This window comes from Perca fluviatilis, chromosome 3 (genome assembly GCF_010015445.1).
Source record: "Perca fluviatilis chromosome 3, GENO_Pfluv_1.0, whole genome shotgun sequence".
Classification (NCBI taxonomy): Eukaryota; Metazoa; Chordata; class Actinopteri; order Perciformes; family Percidae; genus Perca; species Perca fluviatilis.
In genome coordinates this window covers 40,204,900-40,232,782 of record NC_053114.1, presented here as the reverse complement: position 1 = coordinate 40,232,782, position 27,883 = coordinate 40,204,900, and the positions used below count along the sequence as shown (strand labels likewise).

General features: G+C 41.5%; 1 protein-coding gene across 1 annotated transcript; it reads right to left on the bottom strand.

Moving 5' to 3' along the window:
- gch1 (GTP cyclohydrolase 1) lies at window positions 1-27,719 on the bottom strand. The gene is made up of 6 exons (XM_039794077.1): window positions 27,260-27,719; window positions 15,437-15,546; window positions 9,423-9,478; window positions 2,169-2,200; window positions 1,969-2,053; window positions 1-298 (listed from the first exon to the last, which is right to left on the bottom strand). The coding sequence occupies exons 1-6, from the start codon at window positions 27,597-27,599 to the stop codon at window positions 172-174; spliced, it is 750 nt and encodes a 249-aa protein (XP_039650011.1). The 5' UTR covers window positions 27,600-27,719; the 3' UTR covers window positions 1-171.
- Between the last annotated feature and the right edge of the window lie 164 nt (window positions 27,720-27,883).

The following is a 27,883-nucleotide window of genomic DNA, read 5'->3' as shown; positions in this document are numbered from 1 at the left end:
ACAAGTATACTGGACTCCCGGTCTTTGGACCCCACGAATATAGTTAAACAAGAACACACAAACACACACACACACACACACACACACACACACACACACACAGCGGCTGGTCCATGCAGGTGGAGGTAACCCCAGGCAACGTGAGGAAGAGGAGAAAGGGCTTCGTCCTCCTCAGCTTCTGATCAGCGTCAGAAACTCGTCGCGAGTTTTTGGATCTTCCCTGAAAACTCCCAACATGGTGCTGGTGACGGTTTTACTGTTCATCTTCTGAACGCCTCGCATCACCATACACATGTGGCTGCAGAGAGGAAGAGAGGTGAGTTCAAACGTAAAGGAAGCGAAAAGACGCGGAAAAACGAGACGCAAAAGAGATTAGATTCCAACGTGTAGAGGAGAGCATAAAGAAGGAACGAGGAGGTGAAGGAAACAAGGAGGTGTAACAGAAAAAAGGAAGCAAAGGAAATGAAGTGATGGAACATAGTAGGAATGAATTGGAATAATGCAAAGAGAGGAGAGCATGAATAAAGAACGAGGCAGGAAGCGAAAGGAAGAGAGTAATAGAACAGAGGTAAAAGAAGCAAAAGTAAAAAAAAGAAAGAACAGGTGAAGGAAATGAAGATATGTTAAAGAAAAAGTGAATGTAAGGAAATCAGTTGATGGAAATAAATGTAATGAAAATGCAGTAAAAGAAAGTAATAACGTAGCGGTGAAGGAAAGGAGCAAATGAAACAAAAAGGGAAATAAACAACAGGAGATAACGTGGTAGAAATAGAGGTAGTGAAACGGAGGTCAAGAGGTTTAAGTATAAGAAAGGAAAAAGGTGAGGGAAATAAAATCAATTAAATTAGAGAATAAAAAGAAGGGGAGGTGCAAGAAAAGGAGGAGATAATAGAGAAGAGGAAGGAAATGAAATGAAGTGATGGAAATACAGTAAAGTAATGGAGTGGTTCAGTCCGTAGAGAGTTGGGTTAGGAACTGGCGGGTTGCTGGTTCAAGTCCCCGTACGGACCGAAGTACAGGGTGTGGACTAGTAGCTGGAGAGATGCCAGTTCCCCTCCTGGGCACTGCCAAGGTGCTCTTGAGCAAGGCACCGAAAACGTTTTATTTTATAGCAAGAAGAGGTAAAGGAAAGGAAGATCTGTAACAAATTAAGACGTATCTGAAAGGAAATGAAGTGAAGGAAATGAGAGTAATGGAAAACAGTTATATATATATATAAAACAAGGAAGAAGAGGTGAAGAAAATGTGCAGATATGAAAAGAACAAGGTGAAAGGAAATGAAGTGAATGGAAAAAGTAAAAAGAATTAAAGTAAAAAAAAAGAGAGATGAGATGAGGAAAAGGATGAGCTGTAACAGAAAAGAGGAAGTAAATGAAAGGAAATGAAGTGATGAAGATGAAAATAATGAAACCCAGGTCGAAGAAGTTGAAATATAAACAAGAAGAAAAGATATGAGGGAAGTGATGAGATGTAACGAAAGAAGGGAAATGAAATGCAAGGATGGAATGGAACGGAGAAAGAAGCAGAATAGAAAGAAATGGAGTGGATGGAACAGGGGAATAAATAAATTAGAATAAAGGAAGAAAAGGAGAAGGAAGGAACGAAGGAATGAAGAGAAAGGAAAGATGAAAAGTGAATGGAAAGACAAAGTCAAAGAAATTGAGGTGAGGTGAAGGAAGGGAAGAGGTGTAACAGGGAAAAAAGAAGAAAATGAAGTGATGAAACAGAGTTAAAATAAATTACACGAGAGAATAAAAAGGAGAGTAGAAATAAACAAAGAGGAGGTGAAGGAAAAGAGCACATGTGACAGAAAAGAGTGAGTAAATCAAAAGGACACGAAACGAGGGATTAAGTGAAAGGAAACGAGGGGAGGAGAGAAGGTAAATGTGGTGAAGGAAAAGAAAGGGAATAAAAGAAGAGGGAATAAAACAAATATTTCAATCAGTTTTTGTGTCCTCAGATACGCACGTTGCCTCGATGACCACGCCGACGCCGGTCGGCTGCAGGGCCTCGGTGATCGCCACGGCGATTTGTTTGGTCAACCTCTCCTGAACTGTAGACGTACAGACGGACAGACATGAGCCGGGTCGCACAGAACAGACAGCACATTCAAACGAAAACACTGACCTCAAGAATCTGCGTTTGTGTAACGGCAGACTTTCACTTGCCTTGTAGTCGACGGCTGTAGATTTCAACAATCCTGGGGGGGGGTGGGTGGGAGGGGGAGAAAAGAGAGAAAAGGCCTCAGTAATACATCCATATTTTCTTCCTCCATGCCATAAAATAAAACACATCAGTGAGCCACACTGCTGCACTGGCTGACATGTTTCTTTTATTACCTTTATTACCATGAACACACACACTAGTTTATTTTGACTCAATCCCACACACACACACACACACACACACACACACACACACACACACACACACACACACACACACACACACACACACACACACACACACACACACACACACACACACACACACCGTCCTGCTGCCACAAATACTCACTAGAACACCAAATGTGGATTTATCCCTCGCTGAAAATAGTCCCCAACAACTGTACTATTTCCTAAAAACTACAGTGACTAGTTGTTTTAGCAAATTACTGAGACTTTAAAAAGATTTAACTATTTTTTTTATAAGTGCTCATATTATGCTCATTTCATGTTCATAATTGTATTTAGTGGTTGTACCAGATTAGGTTTACATGGTTTAATTTTCAAAACACCACCGTATTTGTGTTGTACTGCACATTGCTGCAGCTCCTCTTTTCACCCTGTGTGTTCAGGTCTCTACTTTAGCTACAGAGTGAGACATCCTACTTCTATCCCATCTTTGTTGGGAGTCGTACATGAGCAGTAGCTAGGTAAGGATCACATCAGATAGCTGTTGGTTTCTATAACTTCGGCCTGTACAGGGCAGGATTAGCCGGGAGACTTCTTCTAAACGAGGGCGCACTTCCAACTTTGCGTGGAATACCTGCAGAACAGGGACATGGAAGTAGTTCTTCTGTAGGTTAGGGTGAACTGTGTGTGTTGTAGCAGTGTTTTGCAGAGCTGTATAGTAACGAAGTAGAACTACTTCACTACTCTACTTAAGTACTAAAAGGCTGTATCTGTACTCTACTGGAGTATCATTTTTTTCTCCTACTTCCACTTTTACTTGAGTTCATATTTTCGATGAATGAAATACTTTTACTACGATAGATTTTTTTGTGCTGCATCGTTACTTGTTACTGTTACGTTAGTTACGTACGCTAATTACGTAAGAAATCCCCGAGATCGCGTTGTGTTTCTTTTCATTACGGTTGCCCGTTCAGAAGTCCGAGACAATGTAAGTTTGTACTCTTTCTATTTAGCTGTTGTTGCAGCAGAGTAATCTATTCCTGAGTTGTTTGAGTCTGCAGTGAGTCCTGCATGTTAACCGTTTGACCCTGTGATGTGAAGCTGCTAGTTTATCTGGATGTTGTTAGCTTGCTAACTTTCCTGTAGCTACATCACACATGTTACTAGCTAGTGTGTGATATGTTTTTGGGGGCTTTAATCGTTACTTTGCTGGAGAGGATGTTCATTTGACTTGCACAGTGTGATAATTGTACATTTTATTTCAGTATTTGTTATTTTTAATGTAATTAATATTTGTTAATTCCTTTGGCTACAGCCTTGGCTAAACATTTGACATAATATAAAACATAATATAAATATTCAAACTTTTGACTGCTTTCTTGAATAACTAAATAACACAATACTTGTACTTTTACTTTCAGTACTTGAGTAGTACATTTTAAAATAAACTGCAATACTTAAGTACAAAACATTTTGAATACTTTAGTACTTCTACTTAAGTGTGGTGCTTAAAGAGTACTTCTACTCAAGTCACTTTTTTGATAGAGCACTTGTACTTTTACTCGAGTATGGTTCTCTAGTACTTTATACAGCGCAGGTGTTTTGCCATTCAGAACGAGCTAGCATGCTACGTTTAGCCCCCTCGTTTCGGCTAGTGACGTAGAAAGCCGTGCAGATTTTGACCAGCTCACCCAGAGACTGAAGGCAGGTTACATTCAGAAACCGTATATCACTCAAAACAGCATGGATGGTTTTTTTTACAAGTTTGTATGCATGTGGAAGCACCAAAGACACAAAATAACACCACAAATCCCAGAAAAACTTGATGTCTTCAGTCGAGCTACAGAGAATTTGGAAAGTGTTGAGAGTCAGACCAGAATCAGAAATCATGAAATTTTAAAATCAGAAAGCAGTTTATTGCCACAGTGGTGGAACTACATGGAATTGGCCTTAGTGATTGGGTGCATACATACAAACAAACAAACAAACAATGATAAACATGAATTAGAATAAACAATAAATACCGAAACAGAGACAAATATATACAAAATAGCTGTAGTTTAATGGGCAGATGTATAGTCCAGTAATGTAACAAAGTACAAATACTTTGTTACTGTACTTAAGTAGAATTTTCACGTATCTGTATACTTTACTTCGTTATTTATATTTTCGGAAACTTTTACTTTTACTCCACTACATTTCCCCTAAGCATCTTAGTTACTCGTTACTACAAAATAAAATCAGAAGAAATTTGTTACATCTGGAAAAAAGCAGGTTTGGCGAATCATTGATCCTTGATGGCCAAGTTTGTTGACAAGCGGCATAAAAAAGTGCCATGGTGCATGCAACAGACAATGAACACCCCGGCGACAGTTTTGGCCGCGACTTTAGAAGACTTGGAGTTCATCTTTTCTTTGAGAAAAGAACGGCACAGAAATCATTCTTAAAAGGAAGATGTGTTCGAAGTTTTGGCGACCGGATACGGCAAAAGTTGAATCTATCAACTAGTTCCGCTACCTTCTTCGTCGCTCTGCCTGGTTGTAGTGCTATCCTATTGCGTGCAGAGTGAATTTGAAAGACAACCGTTTACCCCGCCCCTCGGATTGAGCCCTGCCAATGGTGAGTTCCCAGACCCAACATCTGGATGTGGGTCTGGCTATCAAGTACTTCATACAAGACTGGTGCAAAGTGTAGTGGTTAGTGGCATTGTTGGTTTTAATCTTTTTTTTCTGAGTACAGCTACTTTAAAGCTACATTGTGTAAGAATTTCTCCCATCTAGCGGTGAAATTGTATATGACAACTAGAGATGCACCGATAGACCGGCCGGTGACCGGAATTGGCCGTGCTTCACGTGCTCGGCCATGACCGGCGACCGGCAGGTCAGCCTGACATATGCCGATTTCATGCCGGTCAACGCTACAATTAACTGACAACATAAGTTATACGAGTTACAGTTCTCAAGGACGCACGCACACACGGACGCCACAGCACGGTCTCTTCTTCCTTTCTTTCAACTTTTCCGCCGTGTGTGGCGTGTACCCGCTCGCGGTGTGAAGCGTGTCGGCGCTATTCTCGCACATGTAGGGAACCTCGTGAGTTAACCTGCAACATGTCAGCTGTTTGGAAATTCTTCAGCATGTGTGCAGAAGATAACAAGTTTGCAATATGCAACACCTGCAAGGAGAAAGTAGGGCGTGGAGGGACGACACCAAAAACCAAAATCACAAATTTGTTGATATTGGATGTGAAAAGAAGGAAATGGTTCTAACGTTGCACTTTAGATGTGTGTGAATTTCCCACACCAGGAGTAATGTATATAGTTCTATTTTATAGTGATCAAAAAATGTTCTATGTTCTGTGCAAAATGTTCTGTTAAAGAAAAGATAGAAAATATTTGTGTGTGCTGTGAAGTGGTTAGAAAAAATTAAATTGGAATCGGCTAAAATCGGTATCAGCTGGCCTAACTCAAAGAAAATCGGAATTGGCCTAGAAAGTTGTTATCGGTGCATCTGTAATGACAACCGACTGAATATTACTTTCTAGCGCCTCCCATTCCGATCGCGTTTTAACTCCTACAGTAGCCGTATTATTCCAAGAACGACTTTGTCCGTGAGTGTTCCTTTCAGTGTAATAATAGTTTTACTTTTTCGTTATTTTGGTACCATTTCATTGCTAACATCAGCTATCAGGTTCCCAAACGAATGCGACAGGCTTTCAGATCTGCTGGCAGATCGAGTAATCCCCCCCTGGCCTTCGTCACAGCCAGTGCCACTGAGTGTAAAAGCGCAAAACATTCGAGCGACTCGCTCGTATGTATTCTGAATGATTCCGAATGTCAGATTCTACGCTTACGAGAATACTTTGATTAGTTTGTGGAAGTAATTACACATGAATGAGCACATATTTGTGAAAGAACAAAGGGGTTTTTGCTAGGAATCAACTCCAAACATTACACAGTGGAGCTTTAACTTCATTGAGCTCCCCCATCTTTTTAAATGTCAGCTTATGTCACATCTCATAAACTGAGGTCGCCCGTTGGACATTTTTTCGCAAACAACGTAAACCCAACCCCATGTGAAGGCACCAAAATAAAAACAACAGTCATTTGAAAGCTATTTCTGGCCTGACGAGGGAGCGGAGGAAAAATGAAGAGATCTGCAGAAAGGACCCGGTCCTCACCTCCGACCTGTTGCTCTTCTCTGTGAGCAAAACCACTTTGGACAAATCCGACCTCATCCACCTCCGAGAAAATGTCACCAGGCCAAACGTGCAGCACGAGGAGAGGCGCCCTGCCTCCTCTCCTGCACGTTTGCTGTTTGCTGTACGCACATTCAGGAAAGGCAAGAGGATAAAAATAGGAAACTAGCTGCTTCAAAGATGAAAATGTCCTTCGTCCGGTCCTAGTGTGGACCTTTGATGTGAAGGTGTGACAGGAAAAAGAAGTTGCAGATGAATTTTGTTTTTAAAAAAAAAAAGTCTCTTGAAGAGAAATTTGATGTTGTATTTCCACACCTGTTCATGCCTGCTGTGTTCCCTCCTTACGTGCATATTAATACGACCTGAAGTCTCTGTTTGCGTTTTTAAAAAGCAGCTGAAGACTCACCTGTTTAGACTGTCTTTTGTCTCATGTTTGCAATTTGGTTTTTAATTTTGACATTTTAATTTCCATTGTTCTTTTTTGCTTGTTCATTTTACTGTTATTAGTTCTGATTTTTTTTCTCTCTCTTGTGAAGCACTTTGTGACTGTCTGTAAAAGGGGCTATATTAAATAAACTTATAATTATTTTTTAATATCATTACCTTAAAGGGATAGGTCAGATTTTTTTGAAGTGGGGTTGTATAAGATACTTAGGATTTTGTGAAAGGGTTGAAGGAAACTGAGGCCTTTAAGAGGGTAAAGTTTAAAAAGCCTTTTATATATTCTTGGCTAAATCATTAAAACATGACAAAGCGTTTCGGCCATTTAGGCCTTCATCAGCCTCTTGAGTGCCTCAGTTTCCTTCAACCCTTTTTAACTTGGATCCCGAAGCTGAAGAGCACCGAAGGGACACTCTCGCTACACACCCGAGCAGCACTCCATGCAGACTGCATTGTCACTTAGGTATTTATGTTTACACATTTGTAAAGAAGTGAAAGAGATTATGAGGCTCTTATGAAATTCTACATACATATATTCTCTACTAATCTTAAAGTGCTCATATTATGCTCATTTTCAGGTTCATAATTGTATTTAGAGGTTATATCAGAATAGGTTTACATGGTTTAATTTTCAAAAAGCACCATATTTTTGTTGTACAGCACATTGCTGCAGCTCCTCTTTTCACCCTGTGTGTTGAGCTCTCTGTTTTAGCTACAGAGTGAGACATCTCACTTCTGTTCCATCTTTGTTGGGAATCGCACATGGGCAGTAGCTAGGTAAGGACTACTAGCCAGTCAGAAGCAGAGTATGAGGGTGTGCCCTGACAGTACCTAGGTAAGGACTACTAGCCAGTCAGAAGCAGAGTATGAGGGCGTGCCCTGACAGTAGCTAGGTAAGGACTACTAGCCAGTCAGAAGCAGAGTATGAGGGCGTGCCACACTAGCAGCTAGGCGAGCATTATAACGTGTGTTACAAAGTGACCACGTTTGTCTCTGAAGTAAAGGCTGGACTACAATAGAGCTGTTTGGAGCAGTTGGTGAACAGAGTTTTCTGTTGGAGATGGTAATGCGTGTTTTACAGTAACCGCAGCCGAGCTGGCGCGTGCATATGTGACGTCATGAAATCGCCGTGACTATTTATACCTGCGCTGGTGGTCGCGACACTAGATGCAGTCTTCTCCTGAACAGCGGTGGCACTAATGAGCAAAGGCTACCGACGTTGCCCTTTCTACGGACTAGAAGAAGAAGAAGAAAAAGGTAAACAACGGCAGAACTGGCAGCAGCATTGCCGTCAGTGCTTCGATTTGATTCAATGACCTACTTCATCGGATCAAGCCTTTCATTCACCATAAAAGAACTCATCTTAACCTTAAGTTTACCAGAGAGACCTGCAGTCACTCTGAGAGTCCTGGCATGCGGTTGTCGGCGAACTCATTCAGGCCTCCTGTGTCCGCTTTGTTGCGTGCCGCAGAAAAAAAAAGAGCCGTGCGCGACCTCGGCACGCGTGCCATAAATCGGACGCGCCGGCCGGATATTACATAATTTTGATGTCACAATGTCGCGCGCCACTTTGGATGCGTCTAGTATATAACGGCTTTCAGTCCCTTTGGGGTGGACTTTGGGCTTTTTCACTTGTAAACCTGTGCACAAAAAAGATATATAACACAATAAAGGAAAGGGAAAGAGCCAAAAAGCATGATATTAGCACTTTAAAGGAAAGATTCAAGACTGGGCAAGAAGCTTGAACAGCGAGACAATCAAACAGGTCGTGAACAAGCCAACAATTTATCCAGATTATCTGAACCGATTTATTTGGAAGTCAAACTGAAAGTGAGCGTACTGGAAATGTCTATAATTATCCCTCAGTGTGCAGGAAGTACAGCAGGTTGAAGCAGATGGTCAGTCTGTAAACTGTGATGGGTGTTTGAGAGATCATTTCACCGTTTGCCTTCTGTCACGCTGCCAGATCTCAGACAAAAAATGATGAAAATAAGACCTGAGTTGTATGAAGCCAGAATTTCCATTGAAACCCTCCTATAACCCTGCAGTGTTTCCTTGCTTTCTCTCAGATCAAAAAGTGTAGAAACAAAATGTTATACGTTTTAATTGTTGCCACCCTGCGTGCAGCTGAAGCGACAATCTACAGCAGCCCAGGAGCTTTGTTTTTGTCTTAAAAAGTGTGAATGGTTTAGCTGTTCTCATCATGTCAAGTACTGGGTTAGTAAAGCGTGTTAGTGTGATAAGCCTAAAGGTATTGGGGTCAGTGGGATCAGATTCAATATTAGATACTAACAAACACACACACACACACAAACACACACACACACTCACTCACTCACACACCTTTTAATAATCAGCTTAAATACACACTAGCTCTCAGTGTCTATCACACACATACACACACACATAATTCAAGTAAATGTACTCACCTGGCCAGCTTACTGAGGCCCAGGACTCTCTTGTTGGGCAGGTAACCGATGTGAACCTGCACACAGTGAGCAAATTCAATATCAGACATTTTATACTACTGTAGTTAATCCTATTTTCACTTAAGGATAAAGGACTTGTTGTGCAAACTCAGTTGTTTTGAATTTGATCTGATCCAAGCTCAGATAAAATGTTAACCAGAATCACTGCTGGAGGCGAGACGGGTGCATGCAGGAGTTCATGGCAGCAGATGAATGTTCACACCGCTGCTACTCATTTTTGGGCTTGTTTTTGTAAATGAAAGAGATTTTTGTACATAAAATAACAATATTCTAAATGAAACTGATGTAAAATAGCCTGACATTTATGGTCCCCAGAGGATGATTCTTAACGTTTATTTCACATCAACATGATAACTGTCATGTCTCCAAGTTCCTGTGTGAAGTTGGTTTCATGTTTTCTGTTGGTTTTCCATTTCCTGTTTTATTTTGGTAGTTCCTCTGTTCTTCCATGTGTTGTTTTACTTCCTGTCTTTTGGTTTTCCCGCCTGTCACTGCCCGATGTGAGTCAAGCGCAGATGTGAGTTGCGCATGCGTCACTTTGCGACAAGTAGCCTCCAAGATGCTAACGGCTTTTTGAGCTAACGCACAGTCTATGAGCTAACGTTAGCAATCAAACAATCATAGCTAAAACGTTTTTGAAATGACTGCTAGCTACAAGTAGCAATCAAACACAACAAAGGCTGTCACTTGAATGGCATTTTGAGCTAACGATAGCAATCAAACAATCATAGATAGTTATTGTATGTAAAGAGAAACGTTTATTATTTTATGGATTTCACAAATTTCAGTAAGACACGTTATGCCGTAAACCGTTTAAATCTGAGCATGCGCGACTCACATCTGCACTCGACTCACATCGGGCAGTGACACCGCCTTTGTGATTGTCTGCTCCGCCCTGATGTCTTTCACCTGTTCACCAGCCCTTGTGTCACCTGCCCCTTGTTAACCCCTTGTTTACTTGTGTATTTAGTCTCTGTGTTTTCGGTGTGTCTGGGGAGGGGGGGGGGAGAAAGAGATCATTGTCTTGGATTGTGGTGGTGTGTACTGTCGTGTCATTCTTGTCTTGTCTGGTCTGGTCTGGTCTGGTATGTTATCGGTGTTCCAGTTTGTTCCGTGTTCCTGGTCTTTTGTAACCCACTTTTTGGAAATATTTTGCCTGTTTCTTCAGGACTCTCTTTGTAGTACCCTTTGCTTTATTAAATCTTTGAATTCTGCACTTCTCCGGTCCAAGCCTCGCCACTCTAGTGACAATAACTCCATCATGTTTTCCTCCTCCAATTTAAATTTTGAGTTAGTTTGTGAGTTAAATTGTTTTAACAATTACACAGAACTTAATTCACTTGAACCTCCGCCTGCCTTTTACTTTACAATACAACAAGTGGTTTTCCTGAAAAACCAGAGGTTTCCCATTAGGCGTACTTTAAGTTAGTAGCTCTTGTGGTGTAAAATAATCGCTGAAGTGAAGTATAACACACGTTTGTTTTATGATGACCAATACGAAGAGACACACGGAAAAAACGCGGCAACAAAAGGCGAGAGCCGAGCTGGTGGATAAACAACAGACAATGGAAGGAAGAGACAGAGTCATCAGCTGTAGAATCACTGCTGAGGATGTCTGCAGGCTCTAATTCTCTTACACACAAACGCCTGACGCACACACGCACGCACACACGGGCTCCACTCAAATGTCAGACGCAATTTGTTGACGAGAGGAGAGAAAGGGCAGTGGCAACAAGCGTGCAAAGATCTCTTTTTCTTCCAGTTTCCTCCTTCTCTGCTGGAGCGGCCTGACATATCGACATCAAACAGACCGACTGTGACGGCTGCTTTTTCACTTATCTGCTCACGTTATTCATGTTTACCGGCACATGCTGGTAGTGACGATGTGGCCAGGTTCAACATAAATAAATACATAATAAAGAATGAGAGGAATCTTTCATTTAAGCCACTTTTAGTTAATAGGTTTGGTTTTACGGCACATTTACGGTTCGTTTACAGCAAACTAAGCTCTGATAAACTATACATGACCTGACCTTCATCGCAAGGCAGACAGACAAGAGTTGGTGGATAGTAAGTCACTAACAGTGAGTGAATATGACTCTAAATGAATGCTAATGTTGCTCTGCGTCTAACAGATTTGTAAATAGGCAACTGTTTGCTATAATTTTAACCATAACTTTGTAAGGTGATAATGTCTGGGCTGTGTGCCTGTGTGAGAGTTCCTCTTCTCTCTTGTGTAGTTTTTGGTTGCTTTAAATTTAGGAAATAAACTCAGTATATATGAAATATTTTAACCCGTGTTTTTAATGGCTGCATCATTCCATCAAATGGAAAATACTTTGGATGTGTGTGAAGAATTTTAGTCACACTTGTGACTTGCAATTGTCAACTTAAACAAAATCTTGCGGATTAAAGTTTCGTCTCACAAAAGACCGAACCACTGGTGAGTCATAAAATATAACTTAAAGGTACCCTGCCACACGTATTTCATTACTTTGTGGTAATGTCTGAAGTTCTACCATGGAAAAAATGCCTTGGTTACCTTGTTTCAAGCCATTCTAGCGTGGTATAGAAAGCCTACAGGAAGACTCAGCTCGATTTCTGCCAGTTCTCATTAATATTCAACAAGCTAAGCTGTTTGAATCTGATTGGCTAACAGCTAGCCAATGAGAGCCTGGCTGTCAGAATCCTTTACCCAGCCCAACTGGGCGAGCTCATGAATAGTAATGAGCTCAGGAAACATGATGTCAGACTGAGCAGCTTTTGTAATTGGCCTGATTTCTCCGCTTATTTCTTTTCAGTGGCTAGAGCTGACAGAGGAGGTAGCAGTTCGTTTTCACATTCACATGTGAATTGTAACATAACACAAACACATATGGATCTAACATATTTCAAAAAATGCAAGTAAAAACGGTTGTGTATGGCAGGGCCCCTTTAAAGGTGCAATATGTAATACTGACAGCTAGTGTTTAAAATATACTGCAGTACAAATTTAAAATACTGGAGAGTCGTCTCCCCCGCCCCCTCCTCCCCAGAATCAAAGTTCACGGAGGTCGCCAGGCTGAGACCGCAGCTTCCACAACAATGTTGCTAGACGCTTGTTGTCTCACATAACCAGACATTACTTCACAGCACAGCGGAGTAGCTAACGTTAGATGCTGGCTATATTTACAGTCATAACAGCCCGTGCTCACACGGAGCTCTGTACCCAACTGACAGACTAAAAACCCCACAACCTCCCCGTCCTCTCCACCCGACGGACAGACACACTTTATTGGCTCAGAATTACGGCAACAATCGCTAAACACACTGCACTCACGGTCCTCTCTTCCCGATTTACAGCCCCCCTCTCTTGGCTTAAAATAACTCACTGTTGTCGGCTCCGGCTGCGGAACAATATGTTGTAAACAGCCACGGCCCGCTTGCCTGGTCCTCCAGTAACGTTAGCAGTTAGCAGGGTTAGCCTGGACCAGTCGGGATCACTTTACTGGCTGTTCAATTGTTTTTGCGAGTAACCAACTAGGGTACTCTAGCTATATAATTCAATGTGAGTAGCTACAAGAATGTTGAAATAACATATAATGCCCGTCCCTAGTAGCCGTGATAAATTAGCCTGAAGCTAATGCTTACCTGTTCAGGAGGAAATTAGCCAACTCTGCGTCCTTTTGGGCACTAAGCTGTCTCCATCTTTCAAATACATCTCCAATATTTACCCACACGGGTTTGTAACGTCTCTGGTCACGCAACTGTTAGAAACATGCAGTTTTTTTGGTCGGGTAGAATCTATCTCCTGTTTGTTTGTGTGCTGTTTTCATGGCTATACTACCGTTACAGCTGTAGTGTGCTGGGTTTACGTTTTTCCAGGTATATCTGGCAACCCGGCCTGGCTGTCAAACTGGGCCGTTGATAACAACACACAGATCAAAACATAAGCAGAAATTCTGTCACGGAACGGAAATTTCAAAAGGAGAAAATACTGGAATTAGCTTTGTTGTCAGAAAAGATAGTATTTCAACTTAGCATGTTTCCTTAATATCTGATGATGCATTGGGGTCATTTTTTGATTTATTACAGTAAATATATTACATATTCAATTCAATTCAATTTTATTTATAGTATCAAATCATAACAAGAGTTATCTTGAGACACTTTACAGATAGAGTAGATTTAGACCACACTCTATAATTTACAAAGCCCCAACAATTTCAGTAATTCCCCCAAGAGCAAGCATTAGCAGTGGCTATTGCGATAGTGGCAAGGAAAAACTCCCTTTTAGGAAGAAACCTCGGCAGACCCAGACTCTTGGTAGGCGGTGTCTGACGGTGCCGGTTGGGGGTGTGATGAACAGTGGCGATAATAGTCACAATAGAGATATTGGAACAGTGACTACAATGGTAGTCGTAGCAGTTCATGTCATAGCCGGGCACAGCAGGGTGTTACAGGATGTAGTGTGGCACAGCAGAGCACACTACGCGTCCACCCATTATTATATTGTTATACTATTATATATTGAACCTTTAAAGAAAAGAAATGGGCATTTTTGCTTCCTAGAAAACTGAAAAAGAAAACCCTGCCTTTTCTGATTTATATCTATATATTTGTTTGTATATTATTTGGGGCAGGCAATGACTGAAAAGAGATGGGGGACAACATGAAAGAAATGTCCACGGACGCACTCAAACTGCCTTTCTCTCCTTTCTCTCTAGAAGCCATTCGGTTTACACTTAAGAGTGACCCCTGGATGACCACTTTCAATAAGAAATACATCACACTGATGGAGTAATGATACCATTTTAGGGGACTTTTAAAGGCCGAATATGAGACCAAATGATTTGACTGAAATTGTTGCAGTGTATTTTATCTTCAGGTGTGGATACAGATAGTGATAAACTGCTCTTGTGAGACAGCCAGTGGCTACCCGCAAGCCGTCTGACCAACAATGGAGGAAGAGGAGGAGGAGGAGGAAGAGGTGGTGAGTCACTAAGAGACACGACAGACAGACGGACAGATGAGAGAGGCTGGATAAGAGGCAACACTGCTGACGATGACAAGAGGGGAGGAAGGGAGGAGGTTTAGGGACATAAACAGCCACCTGATGGCCATCGCGCACACACACACACACACACACACACACACACACACACACACACACACACACACACACACACACACACACACACACACACACACACACACACAGGAGGTGTGCTAAGTGTTTGTGTGATTCACTGCTGTCATCAGAGCCAATTTACAGCAGTAGAAAAGGATCAGCTGCCAGTCCCTTTTGTCTTAAACGACATGCACCTGCGGCTGACGGTGGAGGGAAACAACAGAAAGAGAATCAGAAAGAGGGAAGAGGCCAATCGGATTTCTTAGTGGAGAGTAATGATGTGAAAGCAGCAGGGAGGTGGAGGCCAAAACAGACAAAATGAAGGCAGGATAAACAGATCTCAGCTAATCTGATTGTTTCTCATGTTCTCTGCTGGTCAGACCAGCGGCCTCCAGATAAATGTTTTTTTCAAGACACGCATCTCTTACCATTTTTGTGTATTTTTTTTGTATTAAATTATACATATTTGCAGCTTCCTCTAAGGGAAGAAGTGCCCTTTATTGATTTTATCAACAAGCAAACCGACTCGGCTGTTCCTCTGGGGATCACGAATGTTCACCACTCTGACGTGTGGCTGTCCAACAAATCTGCTGGACAGACGGACCAGGGTTTCTGCAGGTTTCACCAAGTCAAATGTAAGACTTTTTAAGACCTTTTTAAGACCATTATGAATGAAATTTAAGACCCATGTCACAACATAAAAAAAAAAAAACTTCAGATGTCAGAGTCCGGAAACAGCATCCTCAGACTAGTGTGATCTTAACATTCGTACTAAATGAAATACAAATTTAAATGAAAAACTACCAGCTTCTTCTTCCGAGGAGGAAGAGCTGTCTGTGCTCACCCTGCCGAAGATGGGCACCAGGTGATGTTCGCACATGGAGAACATGTCGATGTCTTTGACGATCACCATCTCGTCGTGGTCTTCGTCGAAGATGGCGTCGTTCAGCACGTCTGCGGAGAAGAAAACATGGAGGAGCGATGAAACGAATAAAGAAGAATCTCCTGTAACTCCCCAAAAAAGTGTTCCTTTTTAAAAACACATTTTTATTTATTTACAGATTTACATAATTAGCTACCACCCTAAAGCCGCCTACACATGATCAGCGGCAGAACCGCGAGGTAGGGCGCAGAGCAGAGAGGCAAAGCGCAGCGCAGGAACATTCTGGAATTGGTCGCACCAGGTCAACGGCAACTAGGTCAAAGTTGAAATAATTTTGAACTTTGAGTGCGGCGCTTGGCAGCAATTCCGAGCGGTGCGTGACGCCAAGGGTAGCGCTGCGCCTTGTTGGGAGGCCCCACTCTCCCCATGGGAAAACAATGGAACGGCCAGCGCAGAGCGGTTTTACCGTGGATCATGTGTAGGCGGCTTAACTAATCTTTCTGTATATTAATTAATTTCACAATAAGTCCATCTGCTGGATTTATTCATTCTTTCAATCTATTTCTTTTTTTTAAACTGTATATTGACTTTTCATCAATTTATTGACCAATTACTGCATTTGAATTGAATAATAGTATTTAATGAATATGTAATTTTAATCGGTTTAAGTGTGTGGAATCATTTACAGATTCATTGGAGGTTGTTTACTATGAAGCTGTTTTATTACTTGTGCCTTATTTGCTGTATTTTTCAAGAGGTTATCTCTGGATATTTTTTTTATAAGTGTATAAAAACTGTCCTGTGTCACTCCTGGAAACCAGCAGGGACATCCGGTTCACCTCCACCGTTGATCCGCCTCATTTTATCATCGACTTTCTCGGTGTTACTCTCTGGCAAACACCAAAGTCTAATTATAGCTCTGCTTCCATACGCTCTTTCCTGTTGTTGCGTTATTGCTTTTTTCAGTTGCCGGGGGTTCAATAAACCGCTTTATCTGTTTGTGACGACGCAGACGCCTCTCGCTCTCACCGCGGCATTTTTTAATTTCCTGACTGGCAATCTGTTGGAAAGAACGCGGAGGGGCGGTTCACAGAAACAACAGACTTGTTGCTTCAGTCTCTGCAGCTTATTGAACGACTGTGTGTGTGTGTGTGTGTGTGTGTGTGTGTGTGTGTGTTTGTGTAAACAGGGCAGCAGATCGTTTAACACATTCAGATGTCTCTTTTATTTATTTATTTTTTAACCTTTTTTGTTTGTCTGATTATGACGCATTGTGAGTCACGATGCCATGGCACCAGTCATCAGGAAGATCTTTCCCACCACCACACACAACACACATTGATGTTTTGTTTTGTGATGTCTCTTGATCTTATTTGGGACTTTTATCTGTGTTTTCTCTGCAGGTGAGGTGTTCTGCTTTTGGACAACTAGCTTCTCCTCCGGCACCAGAAACCGTGAGTCTAGAGACTCTTCTTAGACGGCGCAGGTTCGGCCTCAGACATTGGTTAGGGCTCAGATTTATCAGTATTCATTTTAGCTCCATTTACTCTGATAAATATTTCCACTGATTGTTCTGATAGTTGCAGTTCCTGGCCGCCATAGTCTATATCCTCGACATTCCACTTCCAGGATTGCTCCGGTGCCGCCGGATGTCCCTCATTTGTGTTGGCGTTCTAAACTCTGGTGGATTTCTGAGGACTATGGTTAACTGCTCCTCAGATCTCTGCAGGGTAAATCCAGACAGCTAGCTAGACTATCGGTCCAATCTGAGTTTTCTGTTGCACGACTAAAACTACTTTTGAACGTACATGTGTTCCACCAAGACAAGTTCCTTCCCGAGGCTATTTTGCAGAGGCGTCGTTGCTCCGTACGGTGCTTACCGCCGCCCAAGACTATTGTGATTGTTTTAAAGAAATGCCGATAAACCAGAGCACGTTTTTCTCCCATCCCGCAATGCTGTGTGGACTAGCCAGACCCTCCTCCGCAGCGCTGTCTGGCAATGCGAGAATATAGCCGCCATGCAACTAAACACTCAGGGCCCTATTTTAACGATCTAAACGCACAGTGTGAAGCGCATGGCGCAGGTGCGTTTAGGGGTGTCCAAATCCACTTTTTTTTTTTTATTTGTAATCTTTTGCATGTTTGTGTGCTGCTGCGCTGTACATGAGCCTAAGCGCATTTTATTAGCATGTGCTGTTAAAATAACAATGAAATGCTGCGCTATTGACTTTAGACCAGGTTTTTGTTGGTCAATGGCGCGATCACTTCCCACTGCCTCAAGATAGCAATACGCCAAGAATTTACCTGAACACACCTCCCTGTAAGACTAGCACACCCATGGGCGCACAGATGGGCGCAGGTGCATTTGCTATTGAAACAACATGGGTGCTGGAACGGAAATTGACCACTGCGTCGGTCTTAAACAGTGATGCCAGTACTTAGTAATGCGTTACTCTAATCTGACCACTTTTTTCAGTAACGAGTAATCTAACGCGTTACTATTTCCAAACCTGTAATCAGATTAAAGTTACTTATCCAAGTCACTGTGCGTTACTATTTTTGTCATTTTCCTTAGTAAAAATATATATCTTGCATCTCGGGGAGTGAAGTCACGTATGCGACAAGTCACGTTTTCAGCATGTGGACAGTTCACGTGTACCACGCAGCGACACAAACGTAAACAACAATGGAGGGAGGACCAAGATGCGCGTTTTCTAGCTGGAAATACAGTCACTATTTTGAGTTTGTGTCAGCTAAAGACGGCAATATTAAGGTTGGTTGTACACTCTGTGCTGGTGGCGACAAAGTGCTATCTAGCTACGAAACACTACGTCAAATTTGAAGAACCATTTGGAGTCGCAGCATTGCAGTAAAACTTACAGAGCAAGTCCCAGCAGGTGGTGCGAAGCAGAGAGCAGGAGGTCCCCCACCACCCGAACAACAAAAGCTGGACTTCGGTGCAAAACCAGTAAGTGGGGGAGAGTTGAAGAAGTTGGTCGGGCAGTATGTTATAGAGGAAATGCTGCCCTAAACACGGTTGACTCGCTCTCTTTCATGCCATAATAAACCAGATCCCTACTACTGGCAATGCCGAGCTGCCTCACAGGAAACTGGTTTCCTGTGAGGCAAAAAACTGGTCATTTTTATGTTGAGGCTGTGGGGGTGTTGTCGGCAGTTGCGGAATGTAACTTATAAAGTAACTGTAATCTAACTTTGTTACTTTTAAAATCAAGTAATCTGTAAAGTAACTAAGTTACTTTTTCAAAGTAACTGTGGCAACACCGGTCTTAAACTAGCAAAGACTCCTGCGTCGGGCTTTGCTCTGCGCCGGGTGCAAGATAGGGCCCTTACACTGTAGTTGCTGTTGCTGTTATGATGTTAGGCTTTCAATTATGATATAAACCGGTAAATAATGCACATTTAGCCTGGTTCTTCAAATGTAATTCTATGTCATTAAATACAGTCTACAGCCTTGTTAACTGTCCTGTAAAGCTGCAAGCACAGTGGTGCATGTAACTACATGTAGTTAGTAGTGGATAGTAATGGAATATAGCAACACTTTCTACCAAAAATCGTGTCGGTGTCTGGCTGCTGTTTGCTGCTGAGCAGGTAGTGTACTAAAACGTTGTTATATTAAAGGGGAGATAGAATGCAAAACCGATTTTACCTTGTCATAGTTGAATAACGACAGTTCGGTGGGTAAATAGGACATACATAAAAGCTCAAAATCCCATTGACACCCCTTTACTATGAAAATCTCATATTTTGAAACTGCCGCTGAAAACGGGCGAATCTCAACAAAGCTAGAAGCTTACGTAAGCATCCCAAGACCTGTAACTTTGTCACGCCCATGGCTGTATTAAGAGAGCGGTCACGCCCCAACATTTACATAGGCTACACAACTGACCTGAGATCAGGTAGTCTTCTGAATCTAGGTCGCGCAGATCTCTGCTATTCCATTAAAAAATTCACTTCTGAAACTTTTTTTATGCGAGAAATCAACTATGTAAAACTTAAATATGGGCCGTTTTAAGAAAATGGATGGCTAATTGCAGATTTTGTCCGACTGTGTGTCAGAGTTCAGCGGCCGGTGCTGCCTAGGTTGCTACATTGACGCCCTGCCTGTCCTGCTTCACAGACCCCGGCCTGCTGTGAGCTCGATTGAGCTCCGTCACGGCCGGCAGCCCACGGCACTCCATACCCGCGCAAACTCACCCTTTCTGGGTGACTGGACTACCAAACGGCGCTGCCCTGACAGAGCTCCAGGGCCTGCAGCTCGCTGTTCTCCCTCCCCTCTTCCTGCTAAATGGCCGGTGTGTGACTGAGAGCGTGGTCAGCGAGCTTGTTACGCCCGCAATCTCTTACCGCAGGTTCCAGTTAATTTTATAATGGATATGTGTGTTGAGTTATTTAAACAAACGATCGGGGAAATAAACGCCTCTTGTCCGCGAGTCTCATTGATAGAGCCCGCGGTGAGCTGGAGTCCATCAATGAGAGCTAGCTAGCCTCGACAAGACCTATGAAATTCACAAAAATGCATTAAATTGAAATCCAAAATCGGACAAGTGTTAGCTAAGCTTTGTAAGACCTTGGGGAACCTGTAATATATATGCCGTGACGAAATTCAAACTGTAAATATAGCTACTATAGTTATGCCGAAAGTGTAGCTAGCTAGCCGAGATCGTTTCCCCATTGTATTGAATGGGACATATAGCTAGCTAGCTGCTCCTCCTAACAAGATCCCTCACGTTCATAAAAATGCCTTAAATTCAAATCGGACTGTTAGCTTTTGTTAGCTTTGTAAGACATTGGGGTAGCTGTGATATAAGTGCTGTGACAAAATTCAAACTGTAAATATAGTTATGCCGGCAGCTGGCCGCGGAGCCCCGGTAGTGCAGTAATCCACAAAGGGTGACTTTGCCCTGGGTATGGAGCCCAGCAGGCTGACGCTTTCTTGTCAGACTGTGTGTAGCTCCTGAAGTCCGACACGTCTTACCAAATTTGCAATTAGCCATCAATTTTTGTAAAACGGCCCATATTTGAGCGTTAAATAGTTGATTTCTCACATAAAAAAAGTCTCAGAAGTGAATTTGGTAAGGAAACATTGCAGTGTTTAGAATATGAGATTCTGTCGTGTCTCTAATGTGTGTGTATGGGGATTCCCTCAACCAATCAGAGTGTGTCTCTAATGTGTGTGTATGGGGATTCGCTCAACCAATCAGCACGCAGCTCATCTAAATATTCATGACCATACTATATTTGGAAGAAAAGCTCTTGTTACAAATAGGGCCAAAACACAGGGATGCATAAGGGCCAATAAAATATCAACCAGGCCATTTTCAGCCCAACCAATGTTACATACCCCATTAGGAGACCATAAGGAACAGTGTGAAATACCCTATATAATCATTCTATCACCCCTTTAAGGAGGAATTATACTCCCTCTCATTACAGCTTTTTACGCCCTCAGTTAGAGTTAAAGTTGCATCTCTCACACACACACACACACACACACACACACACACACACACACACACACACACACACACACACACACACACACACACACACACACACACACACACACACACACACACACACACACACACACACACACACACACCCCACACACACACACACGGAAAATAACATTAAGTCAACCTTAACTAAATAAAGGGCAGCTGGTTCGGACACCCTGGGTGACAGAAAGACGAGGAAGTTATCAGGTAACGACAGTCTTAATCATCATCAGCTCTACATTCAATAGTGATGTCGTGTGTGTGTGTGTGTGTGAATGAGTACCACACACACAAACACACAGGCCACATGTTGACACGTTCTGAATGAAACAGGAAACGGTGGAGTGAATGACTGAATAAACAAGGTTATTCATTTATTGTTCAGGCAGCCAGAAGTGTGTGTGATGATGACACGCACGCACGCACGCACACACACACACACACACACACACACACACACACACACACACACACACACACACACACACACACACACACACACACACACACACACACACTTTCTATACATAGTCTTAACCCTGGGCTGCATTTATGACTCACCCCTTTATGCCCCTGCCTTTTAACACACACACACACACACACAAATGTACACAATCTGTTGTTAATTTCCCAGTTTTTCATATCCCATAATATTCTGTGTTCATGCTGTTTTCAGATCTGCTGAGTTTCAGGAAGTTTTGAATTTAAAAGACATGTATTGACTAAATCTGAAGACTCCATAGTGCTCTGTGCTGCCTTAAGTTGGAGGCTATAAAGGTTTTTTTTTTGTGTATTTGTTGCTAGACAACCACACAATCAGCTGATGATCAGCTGTCAGTCTTTCAAAACAGGTGTTGGGTGCAGGTAGCTTGTAGAGTCTTATTTCATATAAAAATGTACACACTGAGTTAGTCGCAGCTATGATCCATTGGTAACTACCACGTCATGCTAGCTTGTCAGGAAGGGGGCTAAATAACGCTCCAAAATAAGGCTACATTTTGGCAAAGGAAAAACTGACATTTGAGGGATGTTTGGCTTTATACTGCCTCTGCACTAAAGAAAGTACTTGTACAAAGGTTTCTGGTCACTCAATCCCTGACTGTAGAGTAGACGGTATTGTGTTAAATAAAAAGTACATTAATTTCCATTGCTTATGTAAACATATACATTTGAAAATGTATTCATATCCAAGCTAAATTGGTAACTGAAATATTCCTAATTGAATTGATATTGAAATTGAATTGATAGTGACGCAAATCAATATTAAATCTAAATTAAAACAAATTGTAAATTGAATTCAAATTGGAAAATCAGTGGAGATACCCAGCCCTAGTTTAAAGTTTCAATTAAAAACGTATACCGTTGCATGCCTAGTCCAGCAGGGTGCTCATAAACCGGTCAACAAAAATAGTCACCCAAGATATTACAATTCATTTTGAGGTGAAACATGCATATACGCATGAGGTTTCATGGCAATTACTCTTAATGCTCTGGGCCATTGCCTGGACACCTGTTGGCCATATGTATGCACATGAGCACAGAAGCATTAGCATTGAGAGTATTATCACATCAGGCTGCCAGGGTTCATGCAGTCACATTAATTTTATTATATCATCCAAAATCAAACATTTGCCTTTGATGGTGTCACAGAGACTATTGCAGTAAGACACATCCAATCAGAGGGCTAAAAGCTGAGTGAAGTTTAGAGGTTTTTTTTCGGGAGGGGTGTTAAAGAGACAGGAGCTAAAACGGAGCGTTTCAGACAGAAGGAGAATACAGGTATATTCAGACAGACAGTATGACAAAAATAAAGTGTTTTTTTTTACTTAAAAGCATGTAAACATGTTCTAGTAGAAACCAAAAATACAAGTAGGAAACTGAAAATGAGCATAATATGGGCCCTTTAAAGAGATAGTTCAGAGGTACTGATTTTCCCAGAGTCAGAAACTAATAAATGTCTTAGGACAGACCTTTGTATGTAATTAGTGTAGTATGAAGTTATGTCTAACAGCAATATTATGTTGCCTTGGCTCAATTGTTAAATGTCTATGGGATCAAATAACGTAATCATGATCCCATAGGCATTCAGGGATTGAGCGAAACTAAGCAATTAAACTAAAGGCGGGGGCTTTTTGTCTGAGGTAAGGCCCACAGTCTCAGACTTTGAAAACCACTGCTCTCTAGAGGATGTGCCAAAAGGCTAATATGCAATAGTATTATTTGAATAAGAATTAAAAAATAAGGATTAGAAAAAAATATATATATTGCAGTTTTTCTTTGTTTTCATTAGTCATGTTTCCATCTAATTGTCAAGCGAATTTTAAACGAACTTTAAAAATGTTGAAAAAAAGAGAAAAAAAAAAGGAAATGCGAATTAGAAGCGTTTCAATCAACTGGTTTAGAGTGAATAAACTACACTACGCAAAGCGTAGTTTCTACATGGTTGTAGATTGCAAACTGGCTTGCTAAATCAAAGAGTTTAGAAGCTAAGTTCTTTGGCTAAATGGAGAGAGGTAGCATTGTACAAGTTGGCCACCTGTGCAGAATATAGGGTTGTGGCAGAGACATTTGGTGTCCATAAGACAACTGTACACCGCTATGTATACGCAGTGTGCAGGGCCATATGGTTCAAGCTGTTGAACCAATTCGTTACCTTGTGCCACAAGTGTAGGCGCACTGGATGAGACCCATTTCCCGATACTTCCCCCATCTTATGGATACCGGGACAATAGTCATGTGACTTACATGTTAGCTACATCACAATTTATTTGGTAAGCTGTTTCCATCTCCCATTTTGCGTATTAACTCTTTTTTGAAAAAGGCAAAAACCACCTCAAGCGAGCGTCAAAACTTTTTTTTTGAATTTTTCCGTTTCCATCAACATTTTATAATGAGATACTTCAAAATGCGCATAAAATACGTTAATGGAAACATGACTAATGATAATAAATTGAAATATATATATATATATATATATATATATATATATATATATAAACTTGCATTCTGTGGGACTATAATCAGCATTTTTCCCTATTTTATGATATTTTACAGACTAAACCATTAAGAGAAAAACAGACCTATTGATATCCTAATACATATCATTATTTGTATTAATTAAAAGCAAAAACGTGTGCACTAAACCAAGGAACATTTTAATCTGTAATCCTGTGACATCACAAGCTCAGAATTCCTGTTTAATCTCTGCACAACTTTTCCTCTTTACAGTTGTGTTGGTCAGGAGCTCGACAACAAGAGGATTTTAGGCTCATGTTGTGGTGCAAGCTGAACACATGACAAACACACACACGTGAACACACACACGTGAACACACACACGTGAACACTCTCTGATAAAACAGTGCAACGCTCAATAAGAAATGCGTTAACTCTCCACAAACATCCAGCAATGTATGTTTTTGTGTTCTCTGCTTTCCAAAAAGTCAAAGGGGAGTCTCCTGCATCAGCCAATCGGCAGACAGACAGAGCAATCACCCCTGCCTGCAGAACAAACACACACGTACATCATCTCAATCAATATCTTCACCGCTGTCCATCTTTGGAGGTTCAGAGGTGAGAAGAAGGGGAGGGTGGTCAGGTCGTACCTGTTTGAATCACCATAACCTTTTTTCCCACTGGGTGCTCTTCACATTTATCCACTGCATTCCTTCCTTTAACATTACAGCTTTGCAACGCATAAAACAACCCCCACAACAGAACAAACTGCCTCCAGATGGAATTCTGCAGGAGGCTGAGACGGAGAAGAGGGGGGCGGATCCCTGACTCCAGCCACTCCAACGAGCCGTAGCACGGAGAAGTCGGCACATGTGGACTCTGACAATGCGTTCGAAACCCCTCCAGACCTGCACGTGACTCAGCAAAAACCTTTTTCTAATTTATTTTTTTATTTTTATGGATGTGACTCTCTGGAGCAGCAGGCTGGCCAGTTTGGCTGGATCAAACATGAGCCAGAGGAACAACAAGAAGGAAGCTTTGACGAGTTGAAGGGCAGGTTTTTGTCAACAGTAACACACCTCTGATTGGGCATTTTAATTTCCTTGACTTTCAACAAGATGGCATGCAGGAAAAGCCTGTTTTCAGAGAGCTGAATTTAGCTGCTTAAGATAAAATGTGAACCTCAACATCATTATAAACTGTTCAAACACACATTTTAATTCCTTCATGGATTCATCTGGATATTTTTCCTTCAATTAATCATTTCCCCATTGTGTGCACCATCTGTTGTCTAAATGTCAGCCATAATAATTAAGAACAGTGCATTGGGGAAAAACTTTAAAAAAATGGAAAACAATACAGGTATTCTCCATTCTTATAGAACTGTGGTGAGTCAGCCCGACTCTAAAAGGGTATTTAAAGGCCATCTACATTAGATAATTTCAAGTCTGAATCTGTGTTTTGGCAGAATTGACGAGAAATGTGAATAAAGTGATGCACAAGGCCACAGCTGCAACTAATGATTATTCCTTCATGGATTCATCTGGATATTTTTTCCTTTAATTAATCATTTAGTCTATAAAATGTCAGAAAATAGAATGCTTCCTTAAGCCCAAAGTGATGACTTTAAATTGCTTATTTTGTCTGACTAACAGCCCAAAACCCAAAGATATTCAGTTTACAATTATATATAAAAAAAAAAAAAAAACAGCAAATCCTCACACTGGAGAAACATTTTTCTCTTAATGACTTAAACGGTGAATCAATTACTCAAATAGTTGCAGATTCATTTCTGCAGTCAATAATCGATTAATCGTTTCAGCTCTACATGAGATGACCGACATAACACAGGAGCCATAAAAGATGGGATATTTGGGGTTTGAACATTTAATTTTATTATAAGCATCTTCCAGCTTCAGCAGAGACACAATATGGCGGCAGTAGCTCAGTTTGTTGGGACTGGAGGGTTGCTGGTTCAAGTCCCCATACGGACAGCCTTGAGTAAGACACCGGACCCCCAACTGCCCATGGGTAGCCCCCCTCACTCTGGCACCTCTCCAGTTAATGCTTGTGTGTGTGTGTGCGTTATATATATATATATATATATATATATATATAAAAATAGGTAGTTTGTGGATGTGTGTGTATTTCAGCATGAGTATGTGTAATGTGTAAAATGAAGTGAAAAAAATAAATGTTCCCATGGATTCATAATACTTTTTCTCCTATATGTGGCATCACATCTGTCAAACTCTGGAGAAACTGTTCTCTCTACCTGATGTAATGTTCCTTAATCAAAGTATAAGATTTAAATTGTTTAGTGTGCATGATTTTAATATGAAAGGAAATATTTTCAAAATAAAAGAAGCCTGTTTTGCATTTTTGTCTGTTTTATGGTTTTTTGGGGAAGTAAAGTTCAGCTTGTGGCTAAGAAGAACAATACTTACCTCTGAAATGCAGTGGTGGGAAGTAACTAATTACTTTTACTTCCAGGGAATTGTACTTTTTACTCCACTACATTGATTTGACAGATATTAATCTGCAGAATAAAATGCTTAAAACCTATAAGCGATCTAGTAAACTACCCAAACACATATGGCACAGTTAAAATTAGCTCCTCGGCCAAATAAAATGCTGTACTGTATTTTTACTTTTGATACTTTATGTACATTTAAACTTCTTTTACTTAAAATGATGAATGCAAGACCTCTGCTGCTGAAGGAGTATTTTTACACTGTGGTATTGCTACTTTTTAGCTTTCATCACTGTGTAAGCAGGATTTTCATGCTGTAGCTGGGGGAGATGGAGATATCTTTATCTACTTTAGGCTATATGCTGTATATGGGAAGTTTAATGTATATTTTTGCTAGTTGCCTTTGTTTATGTTTTGTTTACTTAACTTGTTCTATTTATTCAATTGTATGTACACTACTGAAAAAGCTGCTTAGTACAAAGGCAATTAAAGATCTATCTATCTATAATAATAGGCCTACATTATTTTATTAACTGATATGTCAAATCTTAATGGGGGAGAAAGTACAATATTTCCCACTGAAAAGTATAACGGTAGCGTAGGCTAATAAGAGAAAATACTCAAGTAGAGGTAGTTACTGTACTTCTAGTACTTGAGTAAATATACTTATATTTCACCACTTCCCTCAAATCGTTTATAAAGTCTTAATTCCTTATCATCTACATTCACATCAGCCTAGAAAAGGGAGTAAAGGGAGTTTTGATGACTGTCCCACCTGTTGACCGCAGGACAAATCCCAACAGCCTCTGAGCGGCTTTGAGGATTTACAAAAACTCACCGATAATTTTCTCCTGGTAGCCCTTGGTGAAGAACTGCATGGCGGTGGCTGCCCTCCAGGGGGTTTTGAGGAGCCCCTGCCGCTGCGGGTCCTCCCCGAGTCCCCGCAGGATGGTGGTGTAAGCTGCGGCCAGGGACGGCAGGCTCATCTCGTTGTCCTCCACGCTCCTGGTGCGCTCCTCCCTCCAGCTCTCCATCACCGGCCGGTGCGAGCCGGACTCCGCGCCGGGAGGCTGGGCAGCGGCTGACCGCTTCACCATCCCGTCAAAGTGTCCGTTCAGCACGGAGCCGCCGTCTTTCTTCTCGTTTGAGCTGTACTGCGTCTGCTTTGAGTGCTCCATCACTACTTCTTTTGTCTTTACCTTCTGTTTCCTGCCTGCTGAGAACTTGTTTGGTCAGTTTCTGCTCCTCTTCGATAGCTCACTTACGTTGTTGGTTAAAATGCACGCTTCTCCCGCAGCCTTGGCATCCCCAGGCTTTATAACAGCAGGGTAATCCAGGGAGAGCTCCTATTGGCTGGCCGGCTCCAGAGGGCGGAGTCTACATCCCTTTCACCAGTGGTGGAAAAGTTAAAGTTAGGACGGTTATTGTAAAGTTAGGAGAGTTTATTTAAGATTTTTGTAAG

Coding starts and splice junctions, on each gene's coding strand:
- gch1 (XM_039794077.1), bottom strand. CDS start 27,599: ATGGAGCACTCAAAGCAGACGCAGTACAGCTCAAACGAGAAGAAAGAC. Junction 2,201..9,422: donor GGCCTCAGTAAGCTGGCCAG/GTGAGTACATTT, acceptor ACCCCCCCCCAG/GATTGTTGAAATCTACAGCC. Junction 2,054..2,168: donor CTACAGCCGTCGACTACAAG/GCAAGTGAAAGT, acceptor GTACGTCTACAG/TTCAGGAGAGGTTGACCAAA.